The 18,879-nt window shown below is 36.8% G+C and overlaps 1 protein-coding gene across 4 annotated transcripts in view; it reads left to right on the top strand.

Annotated features, from left to right (window-relative positions):
* The window catches only part of LOC125923288 (A disintegrin and metallopeptidase domain 3-like), a 114,311-nt gene that overhangs the window by 66,900 nt on the left and 28,532 nt on the right, over positions 1–18,879 (top strand). For all 4 annotated transcript variants that reach the window (XM_049631476.1, XM_049631474.1, XM_049631475.1 and 1 more), the window contains 2 exons: positions 13,496–13,594; positions 15,199–15,394. In XM_049631476.1, coding sequence (XP_049487433.1) covers positions 13,496–13,594; positions 15,199–15,394 — 295 coding nt within the window. The remainder of the gene's footprint in view (positions 1–13,495; positions 13,595–15,198; positions 15,395–18,879) is intronic.

Below are 18,879 nucleotides of genomic sequence, written 5' to 3'. Positions count from 1 at the left end.
GTTAAGGTGGGAGTGATACTTCCAGCCTCTTTACATGTCACAGCTGAAACCAGAAATCCCTGAATTGCTCCTGTCTCTTTTTCACAGGTTAGCACCTTTAGATTTGGAATGCTCCCTTTGTTTTGGGAGTTATTGGCTTTCAGACCCTGCTGATAAACTTCTCTGTCCTCTTTGGAGCCTCCAGCTGCCAGCTTTCCACCTCTCCTCTCCACGGTCTAATCCCCTCCTTAGGGAAGAATGTTTCCTAAGGTAGCCAGTTGGAACCATCACTTCCATGAAACATGTGGAGTCAGCAATTGCATGGCCTTAGAGTGTGTGCCTTCTAAAAATTTGTAGTCCTAGGTGGCTTGCCTGCTCTACCCTAGTGCCACCCTTGATAACCATAATCCATCATTTCCCAGTGATTCTTTTCTGCTGGTGTTCCTGCCCTTAGTATCCTGCCATATTGAATTGGGGTCACCTCCGTGATGATTAGGATCTATGGAAATGATGGTATGGATAAGCCAGAAAGAATAGTTGTAGCAACTGCATTTTGTAACATGTAGAGCAGACACATGGAAATGTTCACGTGTATGCCTCAAAATATATTTGGAATTTTTTCGGCAGTTTGTTTATATGTGCAATGCACCTGTAATTTTGCCTTACATGGTAAAAGGGTCTTTGAAGATATGATCAAGTTAGGGACTTTGAGAGTGTTAGGTATTCTATATTATCTGAGCAGGTCCAATGTAATAATGACAGGGGGCAGGTCAGAGTCAGAGGACACGTGAAAATGATATTTGGAGATGTACTGTGATTTTGAAGATGAAGATTCCATTAAGCAAAGAATGCAGGTGGCCTCTAGAAGCTGTAAAAGGTAGGGAAATGGATTTTCTCAAGAGTTCCCAAGGAATGCACAGCTTTCAACATTTCAATTTTAGTCCAGGTAAGACACCTTTTGGACTTTCGACTTCCAGAACTATAAAATAATGCATGTATTATTTAAGCCATTAAGTATGGTAAATTTTTTTGATAGGAGAAATAGGAAATGAGTACAAAAGTAAACCAATTATGTATTTCTTTTGATAGGCAAACCTTTGAATATGTTTAACCATTTGCTGCCAAGCAGCCTGCAGTTTTCTGAAGAGAAAAATAATTTGGCTATACTAGCAAGCCTAGATCCAATACATTGGCCTATTTTGGGAGAAATCATTGTTGCCAAGACATTTGTAGGAATCTCAGCAGCGTTTTGCTAATGTGAGATTGGGGTCCAGTTCTTAGGAAACTGAAAGGCAGGATTATTAATGTAAGAGAAACATAAATGCCAGAAGGGACATGTAGGAGGTAATCTTAGAATATCTAAAGTATTTAAAGAAATAGCTAATAGAGGGCACCTGGCTGGCTCAGTTGGTGGAATGTGACTCTTGATTACAGGGATGTGAGTTCAAGCCCCACGTTGGGTATAGAGATTACTTAAAAATAAAATCTTTAAAAAAGAAACTAACAAGAAACTGCTTAAAAAAACCAGCTAAAGGTTTTCAAGAAGGTCAGTGAATTGATAGATCTAGCAATCAGAGTAGTAGCTATGGGCCTGAGGAGAGTACACAAGAAAGTTTTGTTTTCCCTTATAAGGTAGTAAATGCAGATCTCTAGAGTTAATAAAATGTAGCTGGCTAAGAGGAACCATATCAGTGCTCAAAAGTTTATCTGGGCAGAAGCTGTCTACCTCTACAGTTAACAAGTCTCAGCTTATGGTTTCCTAATAGAATGGGTATCCAACCTTTAGGTTAAAGGAATTGGTGATAGTCTGGGACAAGATCATCAAAGCATTCTGAATTGGCAAGGCCAGGTCATGTGTCTTGTGAGTGAAAGCCAAGAGTTTAATTGACTCTCCTCCCACCCTTGACCTCTGAGACTAAGATGTTTCTTCTCTACCTGTTGGGGTTGTTCTCTTATTCCATGGCCAAGTGATCAGTATGACTAGTGTCTGCAACACCACTTTACCCTTTTCCCATCCTTACCATAGCAAACCAAACCATTTGGCTACGTTCATCTTTAGGTAGTTCAGCAATTTATTTCTTATATATCTTTGCCATCTTAGAACATCTCGCATCCACTGATACATGAACCATAGCAGGATCACCTTAGGAGTTTTGACCTCGTGGTAATGATCATTTTTATTCATTATCACCTTGATTCTGTGAAGAAATATGGCAGTAAAAAGGGGACCGTGTTAGTGCCTACTACTCCTTGACTCTTATTTGCTACCTTCTTGTCTCGGTAGCCTCGTGTGTTGGGGATAGACACAGAGGGAATAAAAGAAAAATACGACGTTTAATTACGTGTTTCGGTTATTTTATAGTCAGTTTGGACTTCCTCTCCATCTGTCCCCTTCAAGGAAATTACCGTATTTAAAGCCTCTACTGCCTGTCTTGAGTGTGTGTTCCACTGGGAGCTAACTCTTGGTTGTGCACTTACCTTTTCAAATTTCTCCTTTAAGAATACATTTTGGGGGTGCCTGAGAGGCTCAGTCAGCTAATCATCCAACTCTTGATTTTGACTCAGGTCATGATATCACGGTTCATGAGACTGAGCCCCACATCAGGCTGTGTACTGACAGCATGGAGCCTGCTTGCGATTCTCTCTCCCTCTCTCTCTCTGCCCCTTGTGCTGTCTCTGTGTCTCTCCCAACAACAGACCATCAAATTCCTCATCAGACTTTCTATGTCCTAACATCCAGATCTACATGGCCATGAACTATTGGTTGTCTTATTTTTTTGCCCTTGGCTTGCAGGGAATTTTGTCTATCTTTTGCCATAGTGTTTACTTGGGGTACTTTATATCCCAGTTACTGAATAGGTTTTTAGAGATTATTCCTGGGACAGAAGAGGCAATTCAGTTGTCTCTGAACTGATTATTTGATTTGCTTGCCTATTTCATCATCTGGGCACTCTTAGTCTTTATTAGAAACCTAGGCTGGAGTCACAGTGAAGCAAAAGGAAGTGGTGGCTTGCCCCACTGGGTTTCAAGGACATCTAAATAGGAATTTATCTTGGGTAGGCCACTGTTTTATTATAGCTATACAGACTATTAAAAACATGACAACAGACCCAAAGTGGAGTCACTTTGGCTAATTCCCATGCTACCACACCAAGACTTCATTACAGTTTTGTCTTGGCTCTCACAGAAATAGAATCCTCAATCAGTCTATCAGGAATCACCTTATCAGCACAAGTTATTTGCCTGATAGACCCCTGCTATCCCCTAAAGGAACGGAAATTTGCAATAATAAACATGCTTTTCTGCCAGTATAATTACCTTGTTCCTACTCCCTTCTGCCTATAAAAGTCTTTCATTCTGTATACAAATGGAATCTCCTCAAATCTTTCTTTTGCTAGATTGAATGCTGCCCAGTTTGAATGGAATTTTGCTAAGAATTTATCTTAAAAATTTTAATGTGCCTCAATTTATCTTTTAACAGGACCTACTGCAGTAAGCTACAATAAGTCTTTACATTCTAACCCTCCATCTTCATATCATTAACTAGAGTGGTCACTGACCAGTGGTGCTTAGAGCATGAAGTTGATTCTTAAGTGACCAAATGACTTCCTAGCCTTCAAATCTGGAAAAACCTGCATTGATCCCTAAAGTGTTAGTCAGATGATCCTAGTTTTTAGGATTTCATTAGGCTTTTGACTAAATATATCTCTAATTCCTTCCCTCTAATACATTGTAAGAATATATCTCAGTAAATTATAGAGTGACTAACTGTTCTTGCTCACCAGGGATTTTTCTGTCTATAGTAATGGCCACCAACAAAAGAAAAGTAGTTTTATTTTCTTGATATAGTGTAGGTAAGTGAATACAACCACAATAATCTTTCCTTGGTATTACAAGACCACCAACCTCCACTGATGGAACTCATCAGGAATCTCAACAATGGTGGTCAAAGACCATTTGTACCCATTATCAATGAAGACTTCAGCAACCAAGTCAGCTCCAAACCTGGACAGATGATCCTTAGAACCCATCTGTCTTTGTATTCATAAAAGCATTGTGACTTTGTCTTTCATTTCAGCACAAGGACTTAGGATGTGTCTAGGTAGTCCTCATTATATTTGTTTATATTGTTTTCCTTCTGGTTTACTGAGTTTTGTTTTTTAATTCTACTTATGTTATATTTAATTAGATGTGGATAAAAGAAATATTAGGACATTGACATTACCACCACTGACTTGGAGGAGTCTAAGTCAATCCCATTAGTATCTGAAACTTCTAATTCTCTCACATTATTTTTGCCCACTACTGAACTTCACATAAGTGAAATAATAGAGTATGGATCCTTTTTAATTCTAGATTTTTTGCCTATAATTTTGATATTCAACTGCATGATTAAATGTATCTGTAGTTCATTGGTATTTACTGTGGAGTAGTATTTCTTTGTATGAATATGACATAGTTTGTGGATTCATGCAATTTTTCTAATTTATTTTGAGTGGGGAGAGGGGCAACGAGAGAGGGAGAAAGATCTCAAGCAGGCTCTGCACTGTCAGTGCAGAGTCCAAAGCGGGGCTTAAACGCACAAACTGTGAGATTGTGACCCGAGCCAAAACCAAGAGTCAGACTTTCAACTGATTGAGCCACCCAGGCACCCCGATTCATGCAATTATTAATGATCTCTTAGGTTGTTTTTGTTTTTGAGTATTCTGAAAAATGCTTCTAAAGAATATTCATGTCTTTTTTAGACATAAGTTTTCACATATCTTGGGTAAATTTCTAGGAATAGAATTATTGGGTCACATGTTAATTATACTATTAAATGTGTAAAAAGGCATCAAACTGCATTTTAAAGTTCTTACAGTATTTTACATTTCAACCATCTATGTATGAGAGTGGCAGTTGTTCCTTATTGTTACCAACTTTTGTTACTTCCAGTCTTATATTTTAGTCATTTTAAGGTGTGCTGGTATTTCATTGCAGTTTTAATTTTATCTTCCTGATGACTAATTTGTATTGGACTGTGTCTTATATGATTATGAGACATTCAAATGTCTCTCTTTTGAATGTTCACATATTTTACATATTTTAATGTTTTTTTATCATGTATAAAAATTCTTAATATAAACTACATGCAAATATTTTGCCAGATTATCTCCCCAGTATGTGGCTTGGTTCTGTATTTTGTTTCCTATCTGACCCAAAGTTGTTAAGCTTTCTCATAAGTGTTGTAGAAGTTTATTGATTTTAGCTTTTATGTATATGCCTATGATCCATTTTGAGTAATTTTTGTAAGTTAAGTATTAGGGCATATTTTTCTCTCTCTGTATATATCTAATTGCTCTAACCCCATTTATTGGGAAACGATCTTCTCTTCCCATGGAATTACCATGGTACCTTTATTGAAAAACAGTTCATCACCTACTTTGTGTTCCATCGATCCATATATCTCCCCTTAAACTAATCAGCTATTCTTACCCTAATTCACAAAATCAGGTAAATTGTGTCTTCATATTTTATACTTTTTTCTGAATATGGATTTGGTGATTTTAGGTTTTTGCATTTCTATGTGAAATTTGGAATCAAATTTTCCATTTTTACCACACCCCCTAAAAAATAAAAAAAAAACATTGCAGAAATTTTGATTGGGGTTTTTTGAATCTATATATGAATTTGTGGGGAACAGCCATATTCATGATGTGATTTTCAAACCATGAACCTGGTATATTGTTCCATTTATTTAGATGTCTCTAAAAGTGTAAATATCTCATATTTCCGAATGTTATTAATTGTGTACATTTTAAAAATCTCTATTTCCAGTGCCCTTCACAGGCACATAGACATAGAATTAAATCATGGAAGTTGTTGATTCCTCCAATAACCAGCTTAGCATTACTTTGAATGACTGATTCATGTTTTGGAAAATTACTGCAAAATGTTTAAATCAAAATTGTCAAATAATCCCAGTGAACGTATGAAAAAGAGTATACTTTTGGAGTTTATTCCAGAAATAGAGAAGCATTTCAATACTTTTCAACATATGTCAAAATTAATAAAGAGATAAAAAATTATGATATTAAGTACTGAAGAGACATTTGATAAAAGTTGGGAAAACTAGGAGTTAAAAAAGTCCTTTTGATTTCTCTAAATTATCAATTGCAAACCACAGTTACCTATTTTAAAAAGGTATCGGGGCGCCTGGGTGGCGCAGTCGGTTGGGCGTCCGACTTCAGCCAGGTCACGATCTCGCGGTCCGTGAGTTCGAGCCCCGCGTCGGGCTCTGGGCTGATGGCTCGGAGCCTGGAGCCTGTTTCCGATTCTGTGTCTCCCTCTCTCTCTGCCCCTCCCCCGTTCATGCTTTGTCTCTCTCTGTCCCAAAAATAAATAAAAAACATTGAAAAAAAGAATTTAAAAAAAAAAAAAAAGAAAAAAAAAATAAAAAGGTCTCACATTCAGTCCCATAATGGGATTCCATTTTAAAAAAGTGTTTTTTTTAAATGTTTATTTTCGAAGGAGAGGGAGGGACGGAGCATGAGCAAGGGAAGAGCAGAGAGAAAGGGAGACACAGAATCTGAAGCAGGCTCCAGGCTCTGAGCTGTCAGCACAGAGTCTGATGTGGGGCTCGAACTCACAAACTGTGAGATCATGACCTGAGCTGAAGTTGGACACTTAACCAGCTGAGCCACCCGGGTGCCCCATGGGATTCCATTTTTAAACTACAGTTCATTGAACATTTATTTGTAAGCCCAGGAAGAGTTAAGATGGTGGAGTAGTAAGAGGACCCTAGAACATAGCTAGATCAATTCCAAATCATTTTGAAGACCTAGGATATCAATCTGAGGATTAAGAGAACAATTTGCACAATTAGAGGGGGAGACGTGACAAATACAAGGGGCAGATACATGAATTGGGGAAAAGAAAAGCCACAGTGCCACAGAGGGGAGGGAGCCTTTTTTGTAGAGAGAAGACAGTGAAGGAGAAAGGGGGAGAGAGAGCAGCATGTTGGGTTCATGCAAGAAAAACACTCCTCTAAAACCATTGACCGGGAAGTCAAGAGGAACTGACTATTGTAAGTTTTTGCAAACAGTGAAGCTCAAATTCTGAGGTTTTAGAAATCCCTGCCATTCACCAGAGTGGAGATGGGCAGGCAGTGGTGCTCCTGGGGAGGAGGGCAGAGGCCTGGGAGTGGAATGTGGACAGCACTGTGTGGGCATCCCCTGGGTCACACTGGGAGAGAATGTTCTCCTTCCTGGAGTACATTTGGAAGAGGGTATATTGCATCTCCAAGGACAAAAGACATAGCGGGTACATTGAGCAGCTGTTCAACAGCAAGGGACAGAGGTGCATGCAGAGGGCAGGAAAACTGGTTGCACCTTGTTGCTGTGCTTTACCATAAATTCCAGGTACCTGTGCGGTGGTGAAACTGCACAGGCGCCAAGTGCAGCACTGTGAGGCTCTCCTCTGGAGGAGGGGAGTGGGTTCACACTTCCGGATCCTTTAAGATTTGGAGTTTTGAATCCCAGCTGTGTGCCAGAGATAAAACACAGTAGAATTGTGGCACCAGGTATGAGGGCAGGGATCTGATGGAAACCTGGGACACAGGAAGGGGGATTGTTCACTTCCCTGTGAGGGCTCCCGTCTGGGGATAAGAAAGCAGGGCGACACCATCTTCCCCACTTGGACTTCAGTGAGCCACACAGTGCCCCCGGTATAGGCTGGAACCTCTTGTACCAAACCCTGCATCCTGCACCCTGCACCCTGCAGGGGAATCTTTACTAAGGAAGATCTGACTGTGACCCAAAGCAGGGCCTCTCCCCCAGAGGAACAACACAGGGACCCCTTATGCAGCAAGACTACTTACTGATCATAGAGTGCTCCAAAGCATCAGATTCAGTTTTGCTGGAAATATGACTAACCTTGCTTCTTTTCTTTTTCTTAGTTTTCTTTTGCAATCAGTCTAATAGTTTTTGGTTCATTCATTTATTTTCATCTCCTTTTCTTCCTTTCTTTCGTTCTTTCTCTCTTTTTTTTTTTTTTTGGAATCAGGTTTATAGTTATTTTTTATCATTTTTTTTGGCTCTTTTTCCTTCTTTCTCTCTCTCTCTCTCTCTCTCTCTCTCTCTTTTGGAAGGGGGAATCAGGCTTTTTTAAAATTAGGCTTATTTTGGGGCGCCTGGGTGGCTCAGTCAGTTGAGCAACCGACTTCAGCTCAGGTCATGATCTTGCAGTTCGTGGGTTCAAGCCCCTCGTCGGGCTCTGTGCTGATGGCTCCGAGCCTGGAGCTTGCCTTGGATTCTGTGTCTCCCTTTCTCTGCCCCTTCCCTGCTCATGCTCTGTCTTTCTCTGTCTCTCAAAAATGAATAAAGTTAAAAACCTTAAAACAAAAAATTAGGCTTATTTTACCAAACAAATCAAAGCACACCTGGGTAACGGTCCGAACGCTCCCCAGTGCAAGCAAGGAGGAACTCTGCATAGGACTGACGTGTGGGAAAGACCAGCCAAAACACAACACAGTGCACACAGCATACACCAGAAACACTTCCTGAAGCTCCAGGCCATGGACAGTGTATGACCTCTTCATATAGCATTACTCTCAGGAACAGGAAACACAAGTTCTCATAACTTGCAAAAGACAGAAACCTAGGCAAAAATGGCAAGATGGAGGAATACTCCCCAAAAGAAAGATCAAGAAGAAATCACAGCCAGGGATTTGCTCAAAACACATATAAGCAATATATATGACAAGAATTTAGAACAAAAGTCTTAAGAATACTAGCTGGTCTTGAAAAAAGCATAGAAGACACCAGAGACATCCTTGCTTCAGAGATAAAAGGCTGAAAAACTAGTCAGGCTGCAATAAAAATGCTATAAGTGGGATGCAAAACCAACTTGAGTTAATCACAACGGGGAGAAGCAGAGGAAGGAATAGGTTATATAGAAGATAAAATTATGGAAACTAATGAAGCTGAAAAGAGGAAGGGAAGAAAACATCACACATACAGGCTTAGGGAACTCAGCTATTCCATAAAGTGCAATAATATCCATATCATAGCAACCCAGAAGAAGAGTGGGAAAAGGGGGAAGGAGGTTTATTTGAACAAATTATACTGAGAACTTTCCTAATCTGGGGAAGGAACAGGTATTCAAGTCCAAGAGGCACAGCAAACTCCCCTCAAAATCAACAAAATCAAGTCAGCACCAAGACATACCTTAGTGAAACTTGCAAAGATAGAGAATTCTGTAAACAGTTAGGGACAAAGGTCCTTAAACTACAAAGTTAGACACATAACGTTAGCAGCAGACCTGTCCACAGAAACTTGGCAGGCCAGAAGAAAGTTTCATGACATATTCAACATGCTTAATGGGAAATATTGCAGCCAAGAATACTTTATTCAGCAAGGCTCTCATTCAAAATAGAAGGAGAGATAAAGAGTTTTCAAGACAAGCAAAAACTAAAGGAGTTCGTGAACACTAAACCAGCTCCACAAGAAATATTAAATGGGACCCTTTGGGAGAGAAAGAAATACCAAAATCACCAAAAATAGAAATGAACAATCTACATGAACAGCAACTTTACAGGTAATAAATGACACTAAATTCATATCTATCAATAGTTACTCTGACTGTAAAAGAACTAAGTGCTCCATGAAAGAAATTGAAGAAGACACAAAGAAATGAAAAAGTAATCTATACTCATGGATTGGAAGAACAAATATTGTTAAAATATATTTAATACCCAAAGCAGTCTACACATTCAATTGAATTCCTATCAAAATACCACCGGCATTTTTCACAGAGCTAGAAAAAGCAATTCTAAAATTTGTATGGAACCACAAAAGACCCTGAATAGCCAAAGTAATGTTGAAAAAGAAAACCAAACTGGAGGCATCACAATTTTGGACTTCAAGCTACATTACAAAGCTGTAGTCATCATGACAGTATGGTACTGGCACAGAAACAGACACAAAGATCAATGGAACAGAATAGGAAACCTAGAAATGGACCAACAAATGTATAGACAATTAATCTTCAACAAAGGAAGAAAGCCTATCCAATGGATAAAAGACAGTCTCTTCAACAAATGGTGTTGGGAAAACTGTATGGTGACATGCAGAAAAATGAAATTGGACCACTTTTTTACACCATATACAAAACTAAATTCAAAATGGATGAAACACCTAAATGTGAGACAGAAAACCACTAAATCCTAGAGGAGAACACAAGTAGCAACATCTTTGACCTTGGTGCAGCAACTTCTTACTAGACATGTCTCCAGAGGCAAGGGAAACAAAAGCAAACCTGAGCTATTGTGACTTCATCAAGGTAAAAAGCTTCTGCACAGTAAAGGAAACAACAAAACTAAAAGGCCCCATATGGAATGGGAGAAGATATTTTCAGATGACATATCAGATAGACGGTTAGTATCCAAAATCTAAAACCAAATTATCAAAGTCAACGCCCCAAAATACAAACTTAACACCCAAATAATCCAGTTAAAAATGAGCAGAAGACATGAAGAGACATTTTTTCCAAAGAAGGCATAAAGATGGTTATCAGACACATGGAAAGATGATCAACATCACTCATCATCAGGGAAATACAAATCAAAACCATGATGAGATATCACCTCACACCTATAAGAATGGCTAAAATAAACAACACAGGAAAACAAAAGATGTTGGTAAGGATGCAAAGAAAGGGGAACCCTCTTACAGTGTTGGTGGGAATGCAAACTGGTGCGGCCACTCTGGAAAACAGTTTTGAGGTTCTCAAAAAGTTAAAAATAGAACTACCCTAAAATCCAGCAATTGCACTACTAGGTATTTATCCAAAGGATACAAAAGTACTGATTTGAAGGGGCTCATGCATCCCTATGTTTATAGCAGCACTATCAAGAATAGCCAAATTATGGAAAGATCCCAAACGTCCATGGACTGATGAATGGATAAAGAAGATGTGGTGTATATATACACAATGTAATATTATTCAGCCATCAAGAAGAATATAATCTTGCCATTTTGAAGATGTGGATAAAATCACTGTATTATGCTAAGCAAAATAAGTCAGAGAAAGACAAATACCATATGGTTGCACTCATATATGGAATTTAAGAAACAAAACAGATGAACATGGGAATGTAAGGAAAAATAAAACATGATAAAAACTTAAAGGGAGGCAAGCCATAGAGACTTTTAACTGTAGAGAACAAACTGAGGGTTGCTGGAGGGGAGGTCGGTGGGGAAATGTGATAAATGGGTGATAGGTATTAAAGAGGGAAGTTTTCATGATGAGCACTGGGTGTTATATGTAAGTGATGAATCACTAAAAAATCTCCTGAAACCAAAATTGCATTATATCTTAAGTAACTTGAATTTAAATAAAATCTTGGAAGAAAAACACATTTCTAAGCCCCGAATTTAGTGTAGCTTTCAATTGTAAATCGAGTATTTTCAAAACATATTCTTCACTGTAGACTCTCTTTGATTCTAGCCTTTGGAGGTTTTCCCTTTTCATGTCATTGATTTTAGGGTTTTTTTCCCCTGCAATATTAATAGCTAATGTGTTCCATTTTCTGTCTTTACTAAATAATCTTGATAATATTTTATGAAAATATTTATATTATGAAGCATAATTCATTTTTTTATTAATGAAACATGAAAATGTAAAAATGTCTTCTGTAAATATTAAAACATGTGTATAATAATAAAATTTATTTTTTTAATTTATTTTTGAGAGAGAGACAGAGACAGAGACAGAGGGCAAGCGGGGGAGGGGTAGAGAGGGAGACATAGAATCTGAAGCAGGCTCCAGGCTCTGAGCTGTCAGCACAGAGCCCATTGCAGGGCTCAAACTTGTGCAAGATCATGATCTGAGCCAAAGTTGGATGCTTAAATGACTGAGCCACCCAGGCACCCCTATAATAATAAAATTTTTAAATACATTTTAGTTATATGCAGTTAGTATAATTGAAGACATTGACATTATATATGATTTTATATAGGATAGTATATGATAATCCAGGGATTACAAAAGATCAGGAATAAATTATTATTCTATAAAAGCAACTGATAAATTGAACCTCTGTTTTGAGAAAAAGATACATCATTATAGCTTCTTTCACAATATACTATTCAAACCATTCAACATAAAAATAAATACATAATACATATAATGCAAATATTTTACAAAACCTCACATATTTACTGGGGTTAGGGTGAAAGAAAGTTTTATCTATAAATTCAAGAACCACACAAAAAAGATGATAGTTATCAGATATCATGAGTCTATCATTTCACAATATCGTATTATCAAAAAATTACCCAGAATAACCCCAAAAGTGCCAAAACCAAAATCAGGTCAATGACAAATTGTAAAACATAGTAAAGATAAATCAGTAGCCAGGGTTAAGATAATTAACGTAAAAGTGCATACAAATAAAGGAAATAAAGACAAGAATACCTTAACATAAATATACATGCAGAAATATAAAATAAACCAGAAGATATATCTATATATATATATATATTCTATATATATATATAGAATTTTCAGCATACTTGTAATAAAAATAACAAAACTCAAACAGATGTAAACACTTAGTATTTTTGCCTATCACTTTACTAATTTTTAAATATTACTAACAGTCTTGTGAAGCATTACTCTTGCACTTAAAAGATAAGTGTATACAAAGAAGAAAATGAGTATGTTATAAACAGGCTTTAATATTTTTGTACTCTATAGCCTAATAACTTCTAGAATTAATCTTTAATGTAAAATCTTAGAGCTAAAAAATAATAACAAAATTTTCATTGAAATATCCTTTAGTACAATAACCTGTTAGCTGTGCCTGTGTGGCTCTGTGGGTTGAGCGTCCAACTCTTGATTTCAACTCAGGTCATGATTTGAGGGTTGTGGGATTGAGCACCATGTTGGGCTTCACACTAAGCATGAAGCCTGCTTAAGATTCTCCCTCTCTCTCTCTCTCTCTCTCTCTCTCTCTCTCTCTCTCAAAGTACTTTTAGATTTACAGTGTTATATTTATGAACACAAATAAGATTGACAGAAATTGCATTTGGGATGCTTAGGTGGCTCAGTTATTAAGTATACAGCTTGATTTCAGCTCAGGTCATGGTCTCATGGTTGTGAGATCAAGCCTTGGATTAGGCTCTGCATTGAGCATGAGCTCACTTGGGATTCTCTCTCTCTCTCTCTCTCTCTCTCTCTCTCTCTCTCTCCCCTCCTCCTTCCCTCAAATAAATAAACGTTAAAAAAAGAAATTTAATTACATTTCTAACAGTTCAGTTTCTTGAGCATGGAACCATAAATAATTTCATTCTTTTTCCTATACTGGAAATATATTAACTTTAAGAGAAGTGGTGTTAAAAATAAGTACAGAAGTAAAAATCATACTGTGATTGTAATTAACTAAGAGATATGCTATAGTATATTTTGACAATAAATGAAATGATTTCTTTAATTGAAAATTCCTATTATTTAACCTGACTGTATTTACTTTTAGCCATGCAAATTTGAAAAATGCTGTGATACTGAACACTGTACTCTGATTGAACCTGCAGAGTGTGGCACTGGGCCATGCTGTGATAAAAATACTTGTCTGGTAAGCTTTCAAAATATTATGGTACATTCTTTCATGATTTTTTTCTGTGCTTGTGCATTCACTTTTTTTTTATTTTATTTTTTTACACAACTTTCAAATACTGTGTGTAACTTTAGGTACCTGATTCATACACAGTTGACTTCAGAATTCAGAAGCTATCCTTAGATTTTTTTTTCAACCTTCCTTCTTATGTTTGCCTTCACTGTATTGTTTCAATCTCTACTGAATCCATCCAATTATTCAATACCAATTTCAAATTATTTGGATGCTAATGACTCCTTTTGTTCATATCTGAGGTCATACCTGAATGTAGGTCCTCATGACCGAAGAACTTATGACGAAATTAAAAATAAGCCACCCAACACAGTTCATGTACAGTGTTTGAATAAACAGACAACAATAATAATAAAAATCTCATTTTGAGAATAGCAGAAAAAGAGTCCATGTAGAATAGTCAGCAACATGTAGCATGTCTAATATTGAAGTTAGCTTTGTAGATACACCTGGATCCTGAAGTGGATTGAATCCTTGACTTTCCTTGGGAAGTTTCCCATTGAGTTTTCCTTTATAGTCACACCTGAAAGGAGACTGAGTAAGATTTGTCTTTTGGGGATTGCTTCATTGTAGCATCTCCTTTTTTGTGTCGCCTTTAGACGTCAACAACAATCATAAAAGCTGATTAATTAGAGATCTTGATTGCCAGATTTCAGATTTACAGGTTCTCCATCAATGAAATCTCTCCTAATATCATTCTACTTTGTTCTCTGTGTGTTCTTTTTCACTCTTCGTGCTAGTAATTAAAGTTACTGGTCACTTGTCTTCAAGGAGGCAAGCGTAGAGTTTCCACTATTTAGCAATAAACCTTGTTGCTCTTCCCTTCATCACAGCTCTCATTTTGTCCTTTGTCTCCAAATCAGAAGGATTAAGCAATAAGGTTTTTCTACATAGCCCATTGCCCTTTCCCTACATCCCAGAGGGAAGTTCTTTAAAAAGGGAATAATTCTTACTTTTGGTAGAGTTTTTAAAAAATTAAGGTGAAAATCATGTACGATAAAATTTACCATTTTCAGGGAAACAATTTAGTGATACTCAGTACATTCACAGTGTTATACAACTGCCACCTCTATCTAGTTCCAAAACAAGTTCCTCAGTCAAACAGGAGACTCCTGGAGCATTAAGCACTTGCTCTCCTTTCTTCCTTCCCCTCAGTCCTGGCAACCACCAATTTGTGTTCTGTCTGGAGTAACCTATTCTGGATATTTTATATAAGTTAGAAGCATAGAATATGTGACCTTTGTGTATGGATTTCTTCACTTAACATAGTGTTGAATGTTCATTCATCTTGTAACCTATGTATCAGTGCTCCTTTATATGGCTGAAAATATTCCATTGCATGAATATACCACAATTTGTTAACCTGTTCATTCATTGATGGACATTTGGGCTTTTTCTAATCTTGAGTTTTCAAGTAAATTCATAATTTGACTTTAAGTAGTTAAAACGTGGTAATAATAGAAGTGATAGATCTACACTTTTCTTACATAATTTTTTTACAGTTTTGGTTTATTACTTTACAAAAATAATTCTTTTTCTTTGTCTCACAGCTCTCTGTAAAGGGAACTATGTGTCGACAAAGCCAAGATCTGTGTGATTTTCCAGAATTTTGCAATGGAACATCTGAGTTTTGTGTACCTGATGTGATATCTGCTGATTTACAACCATGCAATAATAACACTGCCTATTGCTTTCAAGGAATATGCCAAGATACAGATAGACAGTGTGCAGAGTTATTTGGAAAATGTAATAGTATACTTTTTTTCTGAAGTTCATTTTTATTATTTTATTTTGTATTTTTCCCAGTATAGTTAGCACACAGAGTTATATTAGTTTCAGGTGTACAATACAGTGATTTAACAATTCCAAACATTACTCAGTACTCATCATGGTAAGTGTACTCCTTAATCCCCATCACCTATTTCACCCATTCCCCCAACCACCTCCTCTGGTTGACTCTTGTTTGTTCTCTATGGTTAAGAGTCTGTTTCTTGGTTTGTATCCCTCTCCCTCTTCTTTTTTTCCTTTGCTCCTTTGTTTCGCTTCTTAAATTCCACATATGAGTGACATCATATGATATTTGTCTTTCTCTGACTGACTTACTTCACTTAGCATTATACTCTCTAGTTCCATCCGTGTCATTGTGAATGACAAAATTTCATTCTTTTTTTTTTTTTTTTTTTTATGGCTGAACAATCTTCCATTGTATATATACCACTTCTTTATCCATTTATCTATTGATTGGCATTTAGGCTGCTTCCATTATTTGGTTATTGTAAATAGTGTTGCTATAAACATAGAGGTGCATGCATTTCTTTGAATTAATGTTTTTGTACTTTTTGGGTAAAGACCTAGTAGTATGATTATTGGATTGTAGGATTGTTCTATTTTTAGCTTTTTGAGGAATCTCCACACTTTTTCAGAGTGGCTATAGCAGTTTGCATTCCCACCAACAGTGCAAGAAGGTTCCTTTTTCTCCACATCCTCATGAACACTTGTTTCTTGTGGTTTTGATTTTAGCCATTGTGACAGGTGTGAAGTGATAATTTCATTGTAGTGTTGATTTGCATTTCCCTGATGAGTGGTGATGGTAAGCACCTTTTCCTGTGTCTTTTTGACCATCTGTATGTCTTCTTTGGAAAAACGCCTGTTCATAGCTTCTTCCCATTTTTAATTGGATTATTTTCTTTTTGGATATTGTGTTGTCTCAGTTTTTTAAATATATTTTGGGTACCAACCCTTTATTGAATATGTTGTTTGCAGATATCTTCTCCCATTCAGCAGGTTGCCTTTTAGTTTTGTTGATTGTTTCCTTCACTGTGGAGAAGCTTTTTTGGTTTTTTGTTTTTGCTTTGTTTTGTTTTGTTTTGTTTTGTATTGCTTTGTTTTGTTTTTGATGTAGTCCCAATAGTTTATTTTCGCTTTTATTTCCCTTGCCTCAGGAGACATATATACAAAAATGTTGCAATGGCCAATGCCAAGGAGGTTACTGGCTGTGTTCTCCTCAGTGATTTTTATGGTTTTAGGTGTCACATTTAGGTCTTTAATCCATTTTGAATTTATTTTTGTGTATGGTGTACGGAAGTGGTCCCCTTTCCTTTCCTTTCCTTTCCTTTCCTTTCCTTTCCTCTCCTTTCCTTTCCTTCCTTTCCTTTCTTTTATTTTCTTTTCCCTTTCCTTTCCTTTCCTTTCCTTTCCTTTCCTTTCCTTTCTTTTCTTTTCTTTCGTGTGTGTTGCTGTGCAGTTTTCCCAACACCATTTGTTGAAGGGACTGTCCTCTGTCCTTTCCCCATTGGATACTCTTCCCTGCTTTGTCAAAGATTAACCATTTGGTTGTGGGTTCATTCTGGGTTTTCTATTCTGTTATATTGATCTATGTGTCTGTTTTTGTGCCAGTATCATACTGTTTGATTACTTTGGCTCTGTAATATAACTTGAAGTCTGGAATTGTGACACCTCTAGTTTTTTTGTTTGTTTTCTTTTTGTTTTTGTTTTATTGCTTTGGTTATTGGATGTCTTTAGTGTTTCCATACAAATGTTAGGATTGTTTGATCTAGTTCTGTGGAAAATGTTGGTATTTTCATACAGATTGAAATAAGTGTGCAGATTGCTTTGGGTAGTATAGACAGCTTAACAATATTTATTTTTCCAACCCATAAACATGGGATGTCTTTCCATTTCTTTGTCACATCCTGAATCTGTTTCATCAGTGTTTGATAGTTTTCAGGGTACCAGGTCTTTCACTTATTTGATTAAGTTTATTCTTAGATATTTTATTGTTTTTGGTTCAATTATAAGTGGGTTGTTTTCTTAATTTCTCTTTCTGCCTCTTGATTATTAGTGTATAAGAAAGCAGTAGGTCTCTGTGTATAGTTTTGTATCCTGTGACTTTACTGAATTCATTTATCAGTTCTAGTAGTTTTTTGGTGGAATCTTCTGAGTTATCTATATATAGTACCTATATAGTATCTATATATAGTATAATGTCATCTGCAAATAGTGAAAATTTTGCATCTTCCCTATCAATTTTGATACCATTTATTTCTTTTTGTTTTTTTTCTGATTGCTGTGGCTAGGACTTTTATATAGTCTAAACCTACGTTGTTGAGTGTTTTTTTTTTTAATGTTTATTATTTATTTTTGAGACAGAGAGAGACAGAGCGTGAGCAGGGGAGGGTCAGAGGAGACACAGAATCTGAAGCAGACTCCAGGCTCCGAGCTGTCAGCACAGAGCCTGATGCAGGACTCAAACTCACAAACTGTGAGATCATGACCTGAGCCAAAGTCAGATGCTTAGCTGACTGAGCCACCAAGGCACCCTGTTGAGTATTTTTATCATTAATGGATGTTGTACTTTGCCAAATGCTTTTTCTGCATCTTGAAACGATCATATGGTTCTTACCCCTTCTCTTCTTGATGTGATTCATCACATTGATTGATTTGTGAATGTTGAACCTCCTTTGTACCCCAGGAATAAATGCCACTTATTTTTGGTGAAATATAAATATATATTTTGGTGAATTTTTTTTAAATATATTGTTGGATTCAGGGGCGCCTGGGTGGCTCAGTCCATTAAGCGGCCGACTTCGGCTCAGGTCACTATCTCATGGTGGGTGAGTTGGAGCCCCGCGTCGGGCTGTGTGCTGACAGCTCAGAGCCTGGAGCCTGTTTCAGATTCTGTGTCTCCCTCTCTCTCTGACCCTCCCCCGTTCATGCTCTGTCTCTCTCTGTCTCAAAAATAAATAAACGTTAAAAAATTTTTTTTAAAAAATAAAAAAAAATATTGTTGGATTCAGATTGCTGGTATTTTGTTGAGGATGTTTGCTTTATGTTCATCTGAGATATTGTCCTGTAATTCTCTTTTTTTGTGGTGTCTTTATCTGGTTTTGGTATCAGGGTGATGTTGGTCTCATAGAATGAATTGGGAAGTTTTCCTTCTTTCTATTTTTTGGAATAGTTTGTAAAGAATAGGTATTAACTTTTCTTTACATGTTTGGTAGTATTCTTCTGTGAAGCCATTTGGTCCTCAACTTTTGTTTGTTGGGAGATTTTTGTTTGTTTGTTTTGTTTTGTTTTTGTTTTTTTATACTGATTCAATTTCATTGCTGATAATAGATCTGTTCAAATATTCTGTTTCTTCCTGCTTCAGTTTTGGTAGGTTATATGTTTCTAAGAATTTATCCATTCCTTCTGGTTGTCCAATTTGTTGGGATATAACTTTTCATAATATT

The sequence above is a fragment of the Panthera uncia genome, chromosome B1 (genome assembly GCF_023721935.1).
Source record: "Panthera uncia isolate 11264 chromosome B1, Puncia_PCG_1.0, whole genome shotgun sequence".
NCBI lineage: Eukaryota > Metazoa > Chordata > Mammalia > Carnivora > Felidae > Panthera > Panthera uncia.
This window is presented reverse-complemented; position numbering and strand designations above follow the sequence as displayed.